The 20195-nt window shown below is 41.2% G+C and overlaps 1 protein-coding gene across 3 annotated transcripts; it reads left to right on the top strand.

Annotated features, from left to right (window-relative positions):
- Positions 1 to 2113: 2113 nt before the first annotated feature.
- On the top strand, positions 2114 to 19060 carry LOC127314492 (nucleoside hydrolase 3). Of its 3 annotated transcripts, none has more exons than XM_051344961.2 (12): positions 2125 to 2524; positions 11223 to 11402; positions 11550 to 11660; positions 13098 to 13433; positions 13907 to 14083; positions 14187 to 14474; positions 14927 to 15049; positions 16719 to 16916; positions 17021 to 17256; positions 17338 to 17542; positions 17651 to 17956; positions 18541 to 19060. In XM_051344961.2, exons 1-12 carry the CDS (start codon positions 2306 to 2308, stop codon positions 18838 to 18840), a joined length of 2679 nt encoding a protein of 892 aa, XP_051200921.1. In that variant the 5' UTR covers positions 2125 to 2305; the 3' UTR covers positions 18841 to 19060. The 3 variants fall into 3 exon arrangements, with proteins under 3 accessions (XP_051200945.1, XP_051200921.1, XP_051200931.1); XM_051344971.2 differs by lacking the exon at positions 2125 to 2524 and adding an exon at positions 10630 to 11009; XM_051344985.2 differs by lacking the exons at positions 17338 to 17542; positions 17651 to 17956; positions 18541 to 19060 and having other exon boundaries at positions 2114 to 2524; positions 17031 to 17229.
- The last annotated feature ends 1135 nt before the right edge of the window (positions 19061 to 20195 follow it).

Consider the following 20195-nt stretch of genomic DNA (forward strand, 5'->3'; position numbering starts at 1 on the left):
AACCAGTCCGTATGCACGCGCGGACCATTTCGAATGCGCGAGGACCAAATGGATCGACCCGCTGGAGATGCCCTAAGCTTGGAAAACCACATGAAAGCCGGGCATGCATTTTTTTAAAAGTTGGCTGGCCCGCCAGCATGCCTGCCTTGTTAGCGTCTTAAAGTGGTAGGTTAACCGATTTAACTGATGCACCCTCCCGCTTATGGCAACGAACAATTAATGGCACGACATGCCCCCTTGTCTACGACCAGGGCCGGCCCATAGGGCGGGGCAGAGGGGCGCTCACCCCGGGCTCTCAACAGTTAAGGCCCTAGTTCAAGATTTGTTTGTACACTTACTACACTTATATTTATACTCTTCAAGGCAGTAGAGTTTGGAATAATTCTAGAAAATATAGAAAGTTGAAGTTAACGTGCTTGCTTATACTCCGACTCATTCTCAAATGTGCAGAACAACACTGACCCTCATAATTTTTTACCCTCATAATTTGTTCTCTGATTATTGCTATTTGTTGCAAACAATACACATGTACACAAGTAGCTATTGGTAGAAATAATAATCATGGCATATAGTTCGTGCATTCAATAGAAATAAATAGTTTCAAACATCTTCACCAATATTCTAAAGACCATGGATCTTTCAAACGTAAATATTATTTAGTTTGATATTGCATTACCCTAATAGTTATCTTGCTGCATAATATTTTTTTTTAGTTTTTTTGTGTGTGTGACGAAGTGGTGAAGCTTGACTGAGATTGTTAAGGGGCCAGAAAACTAATCATGCTTAAACTTTAAGTAAAATATATAAATTTAACACAAATAAATATCTTTAAGAAAATTTTCAGAGTAGGGGGGGGGGGGGGGGGGGGGGTGGGGGGCATCGCCCCCGTCCCTAGAAAAGCTTAGCCACTATAAAAAGGAGTCCTTGGTGTCGTTTCGCCCTAGGGCCCCCGAAATCTATGGATCGGCCCTGTCTACGACCACTATATAAGCGTGCATGCTCTCTCCGCCATGGAACACAATGACACTCATATCTTTTCGCCTCTCCTTCTCCATAATGCATCGCCGCCAAGCTACTACTTAAGCGAAAATCACCTCGTCATGCTGATGGCTAATCCAGTGTAGTCCACCCTCCACGTCTACTTTGAAACGACATGATGAGGAGATGAATGAGGCCATCGAGGACCATGTCGATGAGATCTCCTGCGACGGAAAGCGGCTCATGGCTCCGCATTTGAACTATTGCGAAAATACTATTTTCCCCACGTGATGCTTACGTTTGCCGGAGAATTTTATTAGTTAGCTTGCGACACGCCCAGGCTTTGAAAAATTCCTGGGTCCGCCTCTGGGTGCAATCATCTCTGGCCAAATATATAAACAAGCTTCTCTGCAAGTCTGTATAAGCATTAAGCAAAGTAATTAATTCTACAGAGTACAATCAGCACGCAGATAGCATGGCCCAACTGCCATAGCGCCCATTCAATAATTTGGTGCGGCTTGCTGATGAATTGTCCAAAAAACACACACACACACTCACTATTGATAGAACAATCAACTGGCTCCAATCCTTGGCATAGTACTTGACCTTGAATCGATCGTGAACTTCCGACCTCTGTTTTCTTTAATCCCCTCCGTGTCACGAGCTAAACAAAGCAAACAAGTACACTTCATGTCTTATGATAGAACAATCATGAGAATCTCATGATTATCATAGTTTGTTGGTGGACGCTAAAAGCCCCTTATCTTTTTGCCCATCAAACCCAAATTGGCCACCTTGTCATCTTCCCAGACGCATTTTGTACTCCAACGATTGGAGCTTGGGAGCTAGGGGCGGTCACGCCGGCGGCGGTCCCAAATAATTCAGTGCCCCTGCAAACGCCACACCGGCCGGCAATCGTCTGGAAACTTGACAAAGACTGGATCGAGTACGAGTAGCATGGTATAGCAGTATAGCACCGAACGCTGGAATGGCACGAGCCTAGAGGAATGTACTGTGCAAGTGCAATACAGAACACACCGAAAATATCCATGTGCGATACAACCACAAGTAGAAGGCCATAAGTGATACTAACTGATAAGAGTAACTGTTAGATACTCAAGACTCCAACTAGGCATAGCTACCACTCTCTTGCCATGCGTGCATTTAATAGCTCGCCATGGAGGTAGCTCGATCGCCTAGCCAGTCCCGTCCGTACACACTTAGCCCAGCTCGCTGAAGAAGATCGTACGAGCGTACGGGGTGGCTGCTACATATTACTCCGGTATACTTTCGCTACCTGCTACTAGCTAGTTTATTCGGGGGGCGAATGGAAAAGTGGAGGAGGAAGAAGACGGCGGCGTCATGGAGGAGGAGGACGGCGGCGGCCGTGGCTGTGATGGTCTGGGCGGTGGTGGCAGCGGGTGTCGTCGCGGCGACGGATAAGGCGACGCCGCAGCGGATCCTGCTGGACACGGACATGGACACCGACGACCTCTTGGCGCTCATGTACCTCCTCAAGCAGAACCGCTCCGAGTTCGAGCTCAAGGTATTCTCCAGTACCAGATCCTCTCTTCTCCTGCATGTACGTAGCTAGCTAGGTTAGATCAACGAAGTTGCAACAAGGCGAGATTTACAGAGGAGCTTCTTTGAGTTCTTTCTCAAATGAAGTCCACCATTTATTTTCATGATTGAAAGCATGCATGCAGGAAGAGAATTGTCGTTTTCGTCGATGCCATTAGGATTGGCATTAAATTTGTTCCTGTCACGATTCATAACTGCGAGCTACACGATGACTAATTGACTAGGCATGACAGGAGAACAGATGGACTCTGAACTTGGGAGCCGTGGTCTTGATTTTGAAATTTCTGAATGTGCTATCTATCATACATTCAGAAGGATATAATCGATACGGGAGTGATGTTTTGCCACATGGGAGCGTATGCTTCCTTTATTTTAAAATACATATTTGATATATTTTGAAATGTTTAAAAATTTGAAATAAAAATTTCGCACGTACATCTTCATATGTTATGCGCTCACAAAGTCGTTCATGAAAAATCGACTTATCATGTGGAGTGTGTAAAAAAGATAAAATTCGGTGGTAAAACAAAGACTTGTCACAAGATAAAGTTTCTCTTTTTCACGTAGACTACAAAAAATATCATTTTTTTCGTGAAACTTAACGAACACACGTATTATGGAGATGTACATGTAAATTTTTTTGTCAAATTTTTTTAACACTTGAAAATATGATTTTATGGTAGAGGGATCATACGCACCCGGAAGCCTAATTGAGTTTTTGTAATTGATACCGATTACTTTATAAAAAGTAGAGCTACAATCAAAATCTCTTAGTACTTGATACTGTTTGTTTCATGTCAAATCCATATATATGGGCATAAACAAGGACATAAGTTTACTCAAAAAACAAAAGGAGAACCTTCTAACCGCAAAATCTGCACTGATAAAATAAACCAAACCTAGCTGGTTTGTAGCAATGTCATTAGCCAAGCATAATTAAAGTACAACTGATGTAGACAAGACGGTGATAGAGCATCTTCTTTTGACTATATGCTGTATTACTCTGCCACATATGTGAGCCATATCTCCCGAAAGTAATCTGACCAACGAGTTAACTGAATTACAAATAGTATTTCTTTCGGTTGGTCGGTTGGAACTTTGTAGTTAGCATATATAAGTTTTTTTGATTCTTTTCTTATGCTCATATAAGTGGGCACTATGATAAACTTGTACTATTCTCCTAGTCTGTTTTTTTACTCAGTAGAGTAGAGTATATTTTCAGAAAATAGGCTTTTGCTGCTTTAAAGATTACAAATATGGAAGCAGCAGGATATAACTAATAGAAGAGGGAACAAGCATACTAGAACCCACTTAACTCCCCTGGTACCAGCTCCAATCTGGATCGATGGGGTACAAATTTGTCTTTTTGGTATATCGTCGTTGACTATGACCTCACCAGGCGAACAGGCAAGAGCGGGAGATCTTGTGAACCAACTCCTTATAAACTGAAAGATTGCTACACTAGCCAATTAAACCAAAAGTTCGAACTGATGAAAAGAGACTAGTCAGTTATTTATATTTAACACCCCCCTCACGTCTAGGCTATTTTAGTCCTTAGCGTGGGTTTGGTGCAGGCCGCATAATCTTTTTGTTTGTTTGTTGCACGCACAGTCTTGAATTGGAGACTTCTTAGCTCTGATACCATGAAAGATTGTTGCACTAGCCAATTAAACCAAAAGTCAAAGAGAGATTAAGCAATGTATTTATATTTAACATAAACAACACCTCCAATGAGAAAAATCGATGCCATCAACAACGCTATTGCCCGGTTCGAGGATCTATGTTTTTTTTCCGAAGACCTACATATGACGAGAGATTATTGGGAGGAACGATGCTAGGTCACACCACCATCCTTATTTCCTTACCATAAAATCAAGCTTGCTTTTACCCAGACCACTTCCCCATACATAAACAAAATTCACCGATATATCTCCATAGCTCCTCTATTATAATTTTTTGCGAAAAGATCCACGGTCTATTACTACTCATCACAACAGTGCAAAGAACCCCAAAGTAACAAAAATACAAATAGAACCTTGTGTACCACCTAACAACGAATACAAGCACTCCGTGAGCCAGTGATGCGCCGTCGTCCTTACCCCTCCATCATCAGAGCCAAACAAAGGTTGTTGTAATAGAGCTTGTTGGCCCCAAAGGACCAACACATCACAACAACAAACATCATCAATGCTGAGAACCGGAGAACAAAAGAGCTAGATCTACAACCACACCAACGAACAAGATCATCGACAGGATCCCGGAAGCTCCACCAGACACACAACTCCACGCACCCTTCACTAGGTCTACATGCACCCTCGAAGAGGGGATATGAAGAGAAAGACCTTATTCTAATACCAGGATGTCATCGCTAACTCACCAACTGACAAATACAAATAAGCTAAAAAAAGAAATAAGAACCCTCCCGCAAGTGAGAGGCCTGGGTCTGCCACACCTCTAAGGTTTGAAAGGGATCGGAGGCAGGCAGGACTGGCAACATCACCGATAGAGGGGATGGAAACTCTAAACGCGTTGGGAGCGCCTTTCTTTTCTCACATGCTTTTAACGGTTAAATATATGTTATATCTAAATCTCCCTCTCATTTCTATTGGCAAATATATTTCATGCAACACTACTACTCTGTATATAATACATGCCACAAGGTCATGCATAATAACATAAAGATAAAGCTTGTTGTGTTGATTCTTATGCCAACACTGATGTCATATAGAATCTCCATGAAAACAAGTGATACACCAGTTTTCCATCTAACTCTGCACAATGAGTTGTCAATATTAAATAAAAACATGGAGATGCAGTATCAATAATTACCCCCACATGCTAGATGAGAAAGTGAGCTTAACTGCCTTTGTGCCGAGGTGGCATTTTCAAGGCAATTTTGATACGTCGGTAAGGATAATAGGGCAGTTCACTTTGCATTGTGTGGCTTGGTCCTGTGGTGATGTCCACATCAAAAGAAAAGCATTTATGAAGTCAAGGAAAACATGCTTAAAATGCATGTTTTTTTGAACAAACCGCTATAGAAAATCACAAATGCAAGCAAGTGCGCCACCAGCAAGCCTATGCGTTTGTTCAGGCAAGAGGGATGCTAGACCTGCCCCCTGAGAAAAAGTGAATTGTCCAGGGTTTGTTCTCAATGGAGGGGAGAAGAAGATGCTTCACTCCTCGGTGTGCTATGTGGGACGAGTCAATACCGTGCACATGCCATCAAGTGGGGACAACAATACATGTGAATATCCTTTTTGGTGGTGCTTTTTAAGCATCGAGTCTCGAACTTGGGGATGGAAAGCTTTATGTCTAACCTTTATTGGTTCCTCCACGGTGAATTTGCGCATGTCTTCCCTCAATATACATGATTTACCACAGAAAACACATGTGTGGAAGTACGGCATGTAGGCGATCAAATTGAAACAGGGTTAGTCAGGCTACACCACCGCCAACCTTATCGCGAGCCTTTGAGAACTTCTCTACAAGCACAACATTCTTGTTTTTTTATTTTTACTAGTTGAATGCCCGTGCGTTGCTACGGCTCTCGAGATTTTTTTTCTTCTCACATATAATAGACATAATACACATAAAAGTTCACTTGTATTGAAAAGATAGCCATATAGTTTCCAAAAATAATTCGATGGTACTTTGTAAAAATCATGACTCATTCCTACCAATTCGCTCTCTCTTGTAAACCAGACAACAAATCAGTATGGAATTATTTTTTTTACTTCATTACATCAAAGAAACTAATCTTCTCCATTCAATGATTATTTAACAGTAACACTACCAAAGTACCTAGTACATCAACATCCATTTCATCACCCTTCACCTTAGCTATCTGATTTAGCATTGGAAATGTATAGGAAAGATATAAGTGCATTGCTACGAAACAAATTAGTTTCAAAGTTTCTTCCATTCACACAACTCAAACAAACTGCAACAATGGGTATACTTTGTTGGTTCCAAACTGCAACAATAAATTTGAACCGAAGTGAAGCAAAATAAATACTATGGTATGTATTATCTGAATCTAAAACAATGTTTAGGCAAAACATACAAGCACCTTATGTGTTCTCCGTATCTCAGCCAAAATGTGGTCAGTCAAGAACATATCATTTCTAACCAAAAAGAATAGGAACTGATGACATAACATATATAAGAACCAAGCACTAACATCTTGATAACCAACCTGAAGAAATCCTACCATTTAATTTTACCTATTCCTGTGCATGAAAGGAGTACGAAAGGAGCTCCAGTCCTTGCCCCTAACACTTGAACAGTGGCACCACATCACGGTCATTGCAACCTTGTTGTTGCATGTACCCTCTTGGCAGTTAGTGGAAGGATAGTGAAATATCAAGCAGGGTTGTCAGGGTTGTCAATCACTGGTGAACTCTATTGCAAACATCCTTATCATTTTTCCAAGCCTGGAATCTAAGAAGTTAACAAAGGTTGGTAAATCCATATGAAACAACACAAATAAAATCTTAGCAACACTACAAAATAACTCTTTTACTTCTTACTCTAGTGCCAATCCAAGCAAAGTAAAAAAAAAAACAGTTTATAATTAGTAAATAAATCCAAACAGAGAAGACGGGCAAAAAATAGACTATTCTAAAATTTGCAATGGAGCAAGAGTACAGTATATCTACTCTCTTAAGAATTCACAGAACTCTTCAAAGGTAAGCTCATATTATTCAGTATCGAAGGTGCAACCTAACAGTATGGAGTACATCACAATTCCAAAAATAATAAAACATTTTGTTCAACAAAAATCCTTGAAAATCTCATTATATCAATCAATACTGTTTTGGTACTGATGGTAGGCACGGCTGCATCCATGATCTAGGCTCTAGAGGCCGCACCGGTCCCTCCATGTCATCCGTGCAGGGCGCGAGCTTCGGGCACCTCAAAGTTGTCGTGTCGGGTCAACTTTGAGGAGGGACAACACTTATACGTCGCTCCCAAGTCTAGCTTGGGCCCCAACGAGCAGGTCCTTGAGATCCCCGTTGGAGGCCATAGCTGAGCGGCGCCATATGGTTGGTCACCCACAGGAATGGCGGCCATGCCTAGGTGGGAGAGGAGGATCGAGAGGAGTGTTGGTCAAGAGCGAGGGGTGAGGCGACGGGCGGGCGGAATGGAGTGAGACGCGAATGACACCAACGAAGGCAGGGTGAAACATTCTTGGTGAGATTACCTTGATTGCTTTCTTGTCTGCCGAGATACTGAACGTGATTGTTTGATACCGGGGTGATTGTTTCCTTTATTATGGGGATTTTATTGATACACAATAAATATTTAGTTTTCCCTTAGAAACATTGGACATTTCCTTGATTATGGCAATCTGATTGGTAGGAAATAATTCTTAACTTTTTCCATCAGATGTGGCATGGGTTTGATGCATGTTTTGGAGGGAAATTTGATGAATGATCGACGATTACGATTTCTCCAACATTGGATGTCAAAGTGAATGCCCGTGCGTTGACTGCATAAGTCAATCAATCTTCCTCTTATTTTAGAAAATGCATTATTCATTAACCTTAGGCCTCCATTTTTCCCCCTCATCTTGCAAAAAGAGAGCATGTTGTCTTCCTCCTCTAGTCCGCTCGAAAGTCACACCCCCCTCAAAATAACTCAAGAAGTACATATGAATAGAACCATTATGTGGCATAACACTTGTACCGTAACATCAGTGTTTATTAATACGTACAAGACTTAATAAATTTGGCATGGTGCAAATTACTTGAAACCTAAGTGAATAAGTTCCCGACATTCACCAGAATATGTCACAAAGAAGGTCTAGTGCTTTCCTTCTTCAAGACCATGAACCAAAGGGACACAATATATTTTCTCTTGCATCCTCGGTTGTTGTATGTAATCAAACCATAACATATTATTCTTCTTCAAATAAAAAAATTAATAACCAAGAAAATCAACCAATAATCACATAAAACATAAGACATGACGAGGAAAAGTTTGGATGCAAAATATGATGGTTCCATCTCTGATATCAGATTGTTTGTGGTAATCTTGTATGTTTCTAATCGAACCAAATAGAGCCTGTAATTGCGAGTTTTTGTGAACTCCAAATTGCAAAAAAAGAAACAAATAAATACAGCACGCGATGCCGGTTTCTCTTATAGTAGATGTTGGTGACGGCGTCGAGGAAGATCAAGCAACATTTTTTTATGTTTTTTTACGGAAGTAGTAACAAGCAAAAACTCTATACGGCTACAGTGACAGATAAATTCTATGTTTTTTTATACCAATGAGTAGGTTCACTTGCATATAATTTGCAATCCCGGACATGAACTGAGGATGGATCAGGTTGTTTTCAAGAATGAGAAGGATAAAGACAGACTAAACACAACATAGGGGACCTCAAGAATATGCAGTAAGTGGTACATCGAAAAATTAAGATTTTAACATCGAAGAGGAGACACTTACCTCTTTACTTAATTATCCTTACATAATGCAATGCAACAATATGGCACTTTGCATTGGCAACATCTCTGTTCAACCTCTTGAAGGTATTCGACAACATTCTCGTATAGCGACATCTCCTGCACATATCCGCATGGAAAAAGACAGAATCTTCAAACTTATAATTCACAGAATCACTGAGACCGGGTTGGCTGATAAGTTCCACTGATGCGGTCTGAAATCCACTCGTCCCGCTGATCTCCAAAGTCAATGGTGAATCCACTTGACACAACAATTTGCATCTCAAAGAAACTTACCTTCGATTTGCCAGCGCGGTTGAGGTGGAGGTGAAGAGCGCTAGCGCAGACTCGAGCTGCTGACTCGTTTGTCGAGGTCCTCGTCGACGGTGGAAGGCTGGGCCGCCTGGGCGAGCTGAGCGCATCCCCTCGGCCTAAGCCTCAAGCCGTCCAATGTGGGACGCCATCGCGATGGAGGTGATCTTCCACGCCACGTCAAGCTGCCCGAATGGATCCGCTGAAAGCACCGCCTACGGCTCCTCGGGCGGACTGAATCCCACGACCACCGCCGCTACGACGCGTCCTAAGTCGGTGCGGTGAAGGCGTCAGATTCCAACATCATTGGAAGATGGATCCGATACAGAGAGGGGTGGGTGCTGCTGGGGGTGCATCGTGTGGGCTGGGTGACGTCCGAATGGCGGCGGCGAACCAAGGAAGAGCGGAAAATAAAGCATCTCTGATTGCTTTCCTAAAAACATGCCGTGATTAGGCCAGGCGAATCTGTGTTGCCTTTTCCGATCCGGATGAAGGAGATGAGAGAGGAAAGTGTGAACCCAAAAAAATCTGATCATTATTAGTGTTGATCAACAAATGGAAATAGGGGGGCAGTTACTATCATCATAGATTAACGGGCGGGCAAAAAAATCTTGTCAAATCCTCACCCGTACTAATTCCTATCACTTGCCAAACGTGGGATTGGGAACAATAATCAACTTTCTAAGACTACTCTCCAATCAAACTCCCACTCACATTCCCTTAAGTTGCCAAACACCCTACAATATTGGACGTGATTGTTTGATACCGGGTGATTGTTTCCTTTATTGTGCCAATTTGATTGATACGCAGTAAATTTGTATCTATTTTTCCTCAACCATGTTTTGAAGTTTCCATGATTTATGGTGATCTGATTGGTAGGCAATAAATTCTGAACTTTTTTTCATCCAGAGCGGCGTGGGTTTGATGAGCGTATTTTTGGGTGATCAATGGTTAGGATTGCTCCAATGTTTGATGTCAAAGTGCACATCATCCCCAACTGCAATGTAATAGTAAAGATGATTGGTAGGCAATAAATTCTGAACTTTTTTTCATCCAGAGCGGCGTGGGTTTGATGAGCGTATTTTTGGGTGATCAATGGTTAGGATTGCTCCAATGTTTGATGTCAAAGTGCACACCATTCCCAACTGCAATGTAATAGTAAAGAAAAGGAAGTGCACGTACCGGTAAAGAAAAATAAAACAAAAGTTGAATGTGAAGAAACGGCCCAATATAATAACCGGGCCCAGGTTTTTGGGTGCACTAGTGCCGAGTGTGGGAGATTTCGGTTTAGGATGTGGGACTAACAAGTCTGTGAATCAGACGATGTTTGGGCCCACTTACCTCGAGTAGTGGCTCACGGGGGCGAAGGCCGCCGCCGTCGGCCCGTCGCCGAGGGTGGCGCGACGCCTCCACGGCCCCGAGAACGCGCGTGCCGACGGACCGAGACTTGGTAGCGTGGCGATGGCGATGCTGAGGGCGACGTCCGGCGGCGGGGACTCAGATGACGCGACGGTTCGACGTCGGGTGCAGGATCGTCCAAATGGATCGGCGATGGCGCCGCCCTCCCCCTTTTCTGCGGAGTCAGATGTCCGCCGCGGGAAAGGGGCAGTACAGCGGCAGGGCCACTCGAGGCGGTCGAGCTGAGTCTTCTCCGATACCTGGGTCAATTGGGGAACAAGGAGAATGGTAAGAAACCGTGGCAGTTAATTTATTTGATTGAAGCATTGTCTTCGAAGGTTGTTGTGATCTTACTAGCATTAGGACATATATCACTTTGCTAAATCTACTTTACAGGTAGTCCTGCAAATCTCTGAGACATGTTTCACGATTGCAATAGGTGGTTATTTTGCAGTTGTTCACAAGGACATGATACATTGCTTCTCCTGTGAACATTTGCAGGCAGTTACCATCAATGTGAATGCCTGGAGTGATGCCGGGCATGCCGTGAATCATCTGTATGATATCCTCTACATGATGGACCGCGACGACATTCTGGTCGGTGTCGGTGGTGATGGCGGCATATCAGACGATGGAACCATTTATCCCAACGTTGGTGGTTATTTACCTCTCATTGATCAGGTATGTTGTTGGCATCTATGCGGTATCTTAATCAAAACATAGGGAATACTATCTTTGTGTAGAAATGCCCAAGAGAAAACATCTAAAAATATTTTCAGGTGATTTTCCTTTTAAAATGTGGATACTAATATACAGGTTAAATTTTAGGGCATCACAACGGTTGGGGAATGCCGATATAGGCAAGCGATTCCAATAGAAGGTGGTGGACGGTTGGACGTCGACACTAACGGGGGAATCAGAAGGAGCTTCCTTCCACAGGTATGCCGGCATACCTTTGTGATGCCCCGTGTAGAAGTTTTGCACTTTCATGTTTAAAAATATGGTCAACTGTCCACCACTGCATCACCTAGCAACCTAATAATCATTTGTAAGACGTAAAAAAGTTTAATCAACTGAGACATAGCCATACACAAAATTTGCCAAACTTGACATTTTGGTCTATTTTACCTTGTCTCATCCTACCCGTTGCTCTTTTTTCTGGAAAAGTGGAGTTAAATTTCAGAGCTACGTGAATCATTTATTTACTATTTCTGCATATTTGTAAGATTAAAGATCTTATGATTTTTTCTCGGACACACACCAAAATGGTGTCATCTTAGTAAGAAAAAACACCAATAAGGTGGAAAAAATAAATTCACCCCACTTCTAACTAAACACAAGCAAAACAAAACAAATAAGAAAATGAAAAGAAAGCCAAGCTACTCTAAAACAGAAAATAAATCAAGCAGCCGCAGCCGCAGCAGCCACCACTTGAGCCATGGCAACTCGCCAGTCAGGAGGCCGGTTGTGCTGGGGCAATCGGTGAAGCTCTTTAGATCCAACCAACGTCCATAAGCTTTGCTTCTCCCAGCACTGAATCGACGACCATAGAACAGTTTGGATTCAAGCCCTCAAATACAGTTATTACGCGTGCTCTAGGTGCTTCACAACGTAAGCTGGATGAGCGAGCAGATTCCCTTCACCTTGCTACTAAAATAGTCAGTGACTGTCAGCGTGATGGCTTCAACCTTGTATTCGTGTAGCACTCTGAACCATACTTCTCACTCTGTTCAGAGTGCTACAGTCATTAAGCGTGCGCTAGATGCTTCACAACGTAAGCTGGATGAGCGAGTGTATTCCCTTCACTCCAAATACAGTCATTACGCGTGCGCTAGATGCTCCACAATGTAAGCTGAATGAGCAAGCGTATTCCCTTCACCTTGCTACAAAAATCATCAGTGGTTGTCAGGGTGATGGCTTCAACTTTGTATTCGTGTAGCACTCTGAACCATACTTCTCAGAGTAACATCTGAAAGATATTATGATGGTAATCAAAACTTGCTTATTTGTCGTCTAAATGTGTCTGGAAGCTGGCATATTTTTATCTGGTGTTAATTAGCCAAAGGACAAGCTCATATTAAGAACATACGGTCAATTTTTTTTTTAAACGAACATACGGTCAATTTTTTTTTTAAACGAACATACGGTCAATTTTTTTTTTAAAAAAACGTTGCTTGACTAAGGGAAACATTAGAACCAAAATACTTTTATTGTCTGCGGTGAACCAGCCCTGGAGCCAAATAAGAGCAGTTTGAGGAATATTTATGATACCAAGCCATCATTTTAGTGTCCTTTCTAGAAGAAATGTGCCTGGGTACTCTGCTTATTTGTATATTTGTTACCAGGTCCAAGTTTTTGTTTTAATATGTAAAACAGGGGAACAGAAGATATATACCACTTCATCAACCTACAACTCAGCAAGTAATGATAGAGACAATATCTGCTGGCCCCACAACCGTCATTCTCATTGGATCACATACAAACTTCGCTATTTTTCTTATGACATATCCACACCTGAAAAGAAATGTGGAACACATATACATTATGGGTGGTGGTGTGAGATCGAAGAACCCAACAGGTTGCTGTCCGCAAAATGCTACCTCATCTTGTACACCACAGCAATGTGGTGACATTGGTAACTTGTTTACTAGTTACAATACCAATCCTAATGCAGAATTCAACATATTTGGTGATCCCTTTGCTGCATATCAGGTATGTGTCTTGCATCTTAAAGAGGCCTCCTATTCTACTCTTTTCTGGTTGGACTTTAAAAGTGAAATTATCTTATTTCTTTTACGTCTGTATCTCTAAATTTGTATCCCTTGGTCTTGGATTCCACTTATTGCATAATAGCATTTCTCTCAAGGAGCAAAGAACAATCATGTTCCATGTCTTGCCGTCTAGCCTCCATAATAAATTCTTCAGCGGATAAGAATAATGTTCTTTCCATGTTGACATGCATGCTAGCGTTGTTACTCCCCTTCTGTGATTAAGTGCCCCACATTAATGTAATATTTATAGAATTATTGTTTCTGAACTGAAGCTGGGAGCTGTATATGAACTTGATCTTTCGTACTACTTGATATAATAAATAACTCGATAATACGTGAATCTATTTTTACTTTATAATCGTGTCACTTTATAGACCGACAAATAATAAGTTAGCTAATATTTTACTTCTTCAGGTGTTTCATTCTGGCATTCCAATCACCCTTCTCCCTCTTGATGCAACTAATACAATTCCAGTCAACGAAGATTTCTTTTATGCATTTCAACAACATCAAAGTACATTCGAGGCACAATACTGTTTCAAGTCTTTGAAAATGGCTCGAGACACATGGTCCGATGATCAATTCCATGCAGTAAGTTCATATTATTTACCCTTACATAATTTTGATTTGGTGAAATATAGAACCTTTTCTGGGTTCTCTTACTATTTCTTCTTGTTGTCTTTGCATAATGCAGAGCTATTTCATGTGGGATTCCTTTACTTCTGGTGTAGCCATCTCTAGCATGCGCAATGACAAGAATTTCCAAGATGGAAATGATTTTGCCGAGCTTGTTTATATGAACGTCACAGTAATAACTTCAAATGAACCGTATGGTGTATATGATAGTTCGAACCCATTATTCAGTGTCCATACAATTCCCAAGTTTGGTCTTGAAAAAGGTGGAGTTCATAGTGGTCATGTTCAAACTGGAATTACAGACAACTTCTGTCTCATCAAGGGAAGTAGGAAAGGAAGATGTGAGGTATGTCCCCTAGCCTAATTGATTTATATGCGTCAGTTGCACATTTTTAAATCGGAAATATAGTTACAACAACATCAGAGCCTTTTTCCAAGCAAGTTGGGGTAGGCTAGATATGAAACACAACAGAAACATAAGGAAACCAAAACAAGGAGAGAGAGAAAAAAAACAAAGAACTCAAATTCCAGCGAAGCTAAAAAATTTCTGACACATGCCCTTATGTATCACTTCATTCTGTTGCCATAAAAACGTCGTATAAAGGATATCCAGTGGATCTAAATTTTTGATTTGAATACATATAAAATTTCATGAAAAAATGCATTACAAGAACGGAGCAAATATTACTATTTAATATGGTCAAGTGAGTTTCCCCATGTTGCAAGTGAATTAGATGACTTAACAAATTTACTGTGTATGAGAAACTCAATATATTGACTAATTATATTTTTTCTTAGGATGGATACACTAAGGAAATGTCTGGTCCAGAAGCAGTCCGTGTTCGTGTTGCCACAAAGGCTAAACCAAACACCGATAAAAATAGCCATCTGAATAGGGAGTTTTTCAAGAGTTTCCTAGAGGTAAGCCCGGCTGGCGTATGACCTTGCATGCCACAATATCACAGCTCACGTGGTTAATAAATACAAATTCTTACCTATTGTATCTATTATGTCTGTCAATATTCAAATTATAGCCTCTGCAATGCAATCATCTTTTTATTAGGTAGAAAAATACAGTCACCTTGTAAGCTTCCAATTGATTGTGGTTCTTTATGTATAACAGTAGGAAAGTTTCAGATAACTTGTTTATTATATTATGCTTGACAGTTGAATATTTTATGTGCTCTCATTTTGAGTTTGTCCTATGGTATAAATCAGCACTTAAGAATGTGAACTAGCTATTACTAGTTTGCTAATTGGTCATAATCTGCTTCTGTTGTGACTTTTTTGGTATCATCTGTATCAGCTGACTGGTGATGGCAGATACATTGGCATGTGCCAGTATATCTGCTGAACCTTTTATTTAGAAGAATTGCTGGATTTTACATATTGGGAGCCATAATAGTCCATACTCTTTTTAAATAATAGAAGAGAACACTTTCATGTGCTTTGCATCGTGAGACGCACATATCCACGGTTTTATTAGACTTGTAGCAAGAATACTAGAAGTAAACAGTTCAACATAACACATAGTTTGGAAAGTAATTTTTCAATGAGTACGCAGCCTATTTCTATGCATCAGTGGCTCAATCCATCACTGATGAAGAGCTCCTGGACTAGGGCCATCAAAGCATTCTCTTAGCCATCACAGAATACCTCACCACCTGCTGCTGAAGCCTGCACATCTATATTTGTCATCGCCATTTTGACCAACAAAGAACGTCAACCCAACCAACATATGTGCTGGTAGATTAGCACCAAGCCACCATTTCTTGAAAGCCACTCTCCGAACCATACTGAGCACACTAGAAGGGAATGGTAAATGAAATGCAAATAGATAAGCACACCATACTAATCAGGCAAACTAGCAACAAAAGAGAGGCTGAATATTCGCATCTCTGTGCAAAAAAACAACATTATGTGCTACCTCGCTAGTTTCTCTTTGACAGATTACCTTTGGTTAGTATATACCCTTTTGCCTAATGTAAGATCTATTGCTAGGGGGCAATTTCAGCTTATTTGCAAACCAAGTTTGAGAATTCCCCCGAGTAGCTACATAGACTGGATAATAGATCGTCTGTTTTATGTAAAATCCACTTCATTATACCCTGTTATTGTTTGAAGATTACTGACTCTGAGAACGAGCTCATTCTAGCCCACCCAAAAAATTGCTCTACGGAAAGACAGATTTAGTGGTATATGGTTGTAGCATCTACTACTGTAGCATGCTTGTTTATGAGGTTGTTCACTAAGGAGTGAGTTTGCTATACAGACATCGTCTTAAAACACATTTGAATACCATTGTCCATACCTGAGCTCAGAGGTGCCATACGAAAAAAAAAGAATGTTTTACTTAAGCCAATCCAAAATTGAAATGGCATCTTACCCTGCATACTCGTCAGCTATAGATTAGCCTGCTCTTTAGGTAACGATATCCTGTGAACACAAAGCTGTGCATGGAGGAGTTAATGCACATTGCATTCATCGTCACATGTAATGTAAAATAAAGCATCTTGTAAGCATTGTCAGCAATAATTTATGTCATATTGGTCCATTCTAAGATTGGTGGTAACTGAACTGTGGTCTGCAGGTCCTAACCCTCTCTGAGAACTCGGGCCGTTTAGACATTATGTCACAGTTTCCATTTTACAGAGAGGTTCTTTACAAGTCAGACTTCGTTAACAAAAGTAAGGGGAAAGTGGTCATTTTTGACATGGACATGAGTCCTGGAGATTTTATTTCCCTTATATACCTCTTGAAGGCACCTACTGAAGTAATAGATTTAAAGGTACAATTATCTGCAATGGCACATTAATGTGCCTACATGCAAATAAAAGATTTTGTTGCCTTGCTATTTTTGGCCACACAGTAATTTTACTATAATGAATGTAGGGAATTATAGTTAGCTGCAATGGTTGGGCAAATGCCGCAACTATTGATGTCGTTTATGACATTCTACATATGATGGGTCGCGATGACATTCCTGTTGGCCGTGGTAATTCCACTGCATTAGGCACTCCAACCCTTGGTTGCAAGTATGTCAGTGCAATTCCCCAAGGCAGTGGTGGTCTTCTTGACTGTGACACTCTTTATGGACTAGCTCGGTCTTTGCCAAGAAGTCCCAGAAGGTATCCTTGAACCAAAATGACCCACATATGAAATAATGAAAGTGGCTTAAATATTTACAGTTTGTTGATTTGAACAATTAGGTGCACTGCTGAAAATTCAGTAGAACATGGTGCTCCTAGAAATACTGGTCATCCAGAACTTCGTCAACCTTTGGCTTTTGAAGTTTGGCAGTCCGTTAAAAAGCAACTTTATCCAAGTGAGAAGATCACTATACTTACCAGTGGACCTCTTACAAATTTGGCCAACATTCTTCTCTCCGACAAGAATGCAAGTTCTGTAATAGAGGTTGGTTATTTGGTATTTTTTTGCTTCCGTGCAGTATTTAATGCATTTTGAAATAGGATAAGTTTAAACTGTTCACTGTTAATATTGACTTGTTCCTGTTGTGCACAGAGTGTATATGTTGTTGGAGGACATATCAGAGATGGAAATGATTCGAATGGAAACGTGTTCACTATTCCATCTAATAGATATGCGGAATTTAATATATTTCTTGATCCCTTAGCTGCGATAGTAGTTCTAGAGTCCACTCTGGATATCACACTGATTCCCCTGAGCTCTCAGAGAAAAGCTGCTTCCTTTCCGCCTCTCCTTGAAGCTCTAAAGCATGCACAACATACTCCAGAATCAAATTTTGTCCTCCACTTACTGTCATTGCTGCATGACCTTCAACAGAAGCACAAGCTATATCATCATATGGTAATGTCTGCAGCTCCTTCTGTTATTTGCTAAAGCTATTTTTTCAAAAGTGCAAAAGGATGAAATGAAAAAACGAGTTATAGTTTTGCTTACGGAAATCGTGATTTTCTGACCATCAAATGTCGAGTTAAGTTAAATTGTCAAGGATTCAAGGGGTACTTAATACTTATACTGTTTTAACCAATCCTGAGTGTGACATACCAGCTCAACCCTAGAAACCAATGACCACGTATATATGTATGCGATGGTTGAAATAGTCCACATTTCTAGTTTAGTGGAGCATCTCCAACGTATAAACCCATAGGTGCAACCCCCAGTCAACCGTTTTGCATGAAACGCGGAGGAAGTGCAATTCGGTTGTTATGCGTGCGCACCCAGTACATGGTTAGGTATTAGCCAATTGTGAACCTGGGGCATTACAACTGAGGACTCTTTTGACCGGTGAGCCTGCATATTAGTAGATTGCCTGCAAAGGATTTTGAACCCATAAAGACAGGAACTATTACATCTCAAACTATTGTACAGTATATATATGTGACTCAATAATTATTCTCTCTTTTGGGGGTAATTTTTCATAAATGTAGGATATATTTCTTGGAGAACTACTTGGTGCTGTTTATCTGGTGGAAGGATCTAATATCGAACAGTCATTACAACTGAAGACAATAAGCATTGTTGCCAACAATTCAACAAGCACGGATGGGCAGGTTGTAGTCGACCAACAGAGCACACATTTGGTGAAGGTGTTAGTAGATTTCGACAGTGAAGAATATTACGAGCAGGTTGCCAATTATCTGAGCAAAAGGGAGCGATCTGCCGTTATTGGTAGTTTTGCAGAACAGAGGGTATCATGGAGCAGGCAACCAGAGAACTCGAGGGTGTGAAGACTACTTTTGCATGGTAGCAGCAATATCGAAATGAACAAAAAGTTAAGTGTCCTTGCTTGATTAGATGCCATAGCTTATCGAAGAGTAAATAGACCATTTGATTACTTTGTCGCATCTTTAGTTCATGGAGTTGTTGGACATGTATGTAACTGTACCGATGGAACATGTTCATCTTTTCATGATGTTTTCTGGTACTTGAAAGCAACTTGTTTCTCAACCACCTGTGTTCAACAGTATCATTAACTCTCCTTGGCGGAGAAAACATGTTCCTCTAGTTTCCACGGAAATTACTCGCACATTTGACCCTTCGACAGGAACAAGCTTCAAGAATCTGACCAAAGTATCGAGTTATGCAAAAAAGTCTCACTGTTTTCATAAAAATGGCGTGTCAAGATCATGGAGCAGCATAAACACTGGACTCAATTGGCCACTCTTCTTAAGCAGAACAGTAGGGCTGAACTTTTGCGACCGGAACAGTGAGTTTCCTGGACACACTCTGCTGCTCTGCTATCGCGATCTTTTTCTTCCACATATGTTCTCATTCACAGGGGAAAGAGAAGAACCTAACAGTGGGTAAAGTTGTCACTTGTCGGAGTTCTCAGCGACTGGACGATCATAAGGAGCGGCCCGGGTCAAGCTGCTGCTGCAGAATGGCAGGCAGCACAATTCTACCGTGGAATTTTATCAGCTACCTGTTGTCGCAAGGTTCAGTTTGTGCAATGCTTCATGGGCAGGCACAAACCGAGAAGTGTATGCCCTTGCGTCAAGTTGCTAGTGCATAACAGACAAAACGCCCACTGCATATTGGTAAAAGGGAACAGTGGTGTCAACCTGAACTTTTGTGTGGATGAATTCTGTTTTTTCTACTCCGTTTTCTGCTACGCCCACTGTCAACTTTCAGGGAAAATTGTAGGGCTCACTTCGCAGTTTTATGATTAGGTACTCAAATTCGAGGCTATAAGCTCCGGCGGTGCTAGTATTGTACGAACAGTCCGGGGTCTCACTTTTTTTGTTCGCGGGGAGTCCGGGTCTCAGTTATTCGAGTCTATATAAGAACTGAGATAGAGTAGACAAGTAGGCAATCGAGATGTCAAATACAGTTCCTTTAATAACCAGTGACGCACCTTAATATTCTCCTAAATTGATGAAGTCAATGGTCTCGCTCGAGGATCACACGTTTTGGATGATGTCAATGGTCTATCTTCCAAAAACGAGTATCACGCTCCTCGTATTTGGATGAAGTCAATGATCTCATTCGAGGATCACGCTCCTCTGTATCGATTGATCTAGGTAGTCCTTTATTACTTTCCGAATAATACGCATTTGCACTGGATGAACTTGGCCCAAATGTA

This window comes from Lolium perenne, chromosome 1 (assembly GCF_019359855.2).
Source record: "Lolium perenne isolate Kyuss_39 chromosome 1, Kyuss_2.0, whole genome shotgun sequence".
Classification (NCBI taxonomy): domain Eukaryota; kingdom Viridiplantae; phylum Streptophyta; class Magnoliopsida; order Poales; family Poaceae; genus Lolium; species Lolium perenne.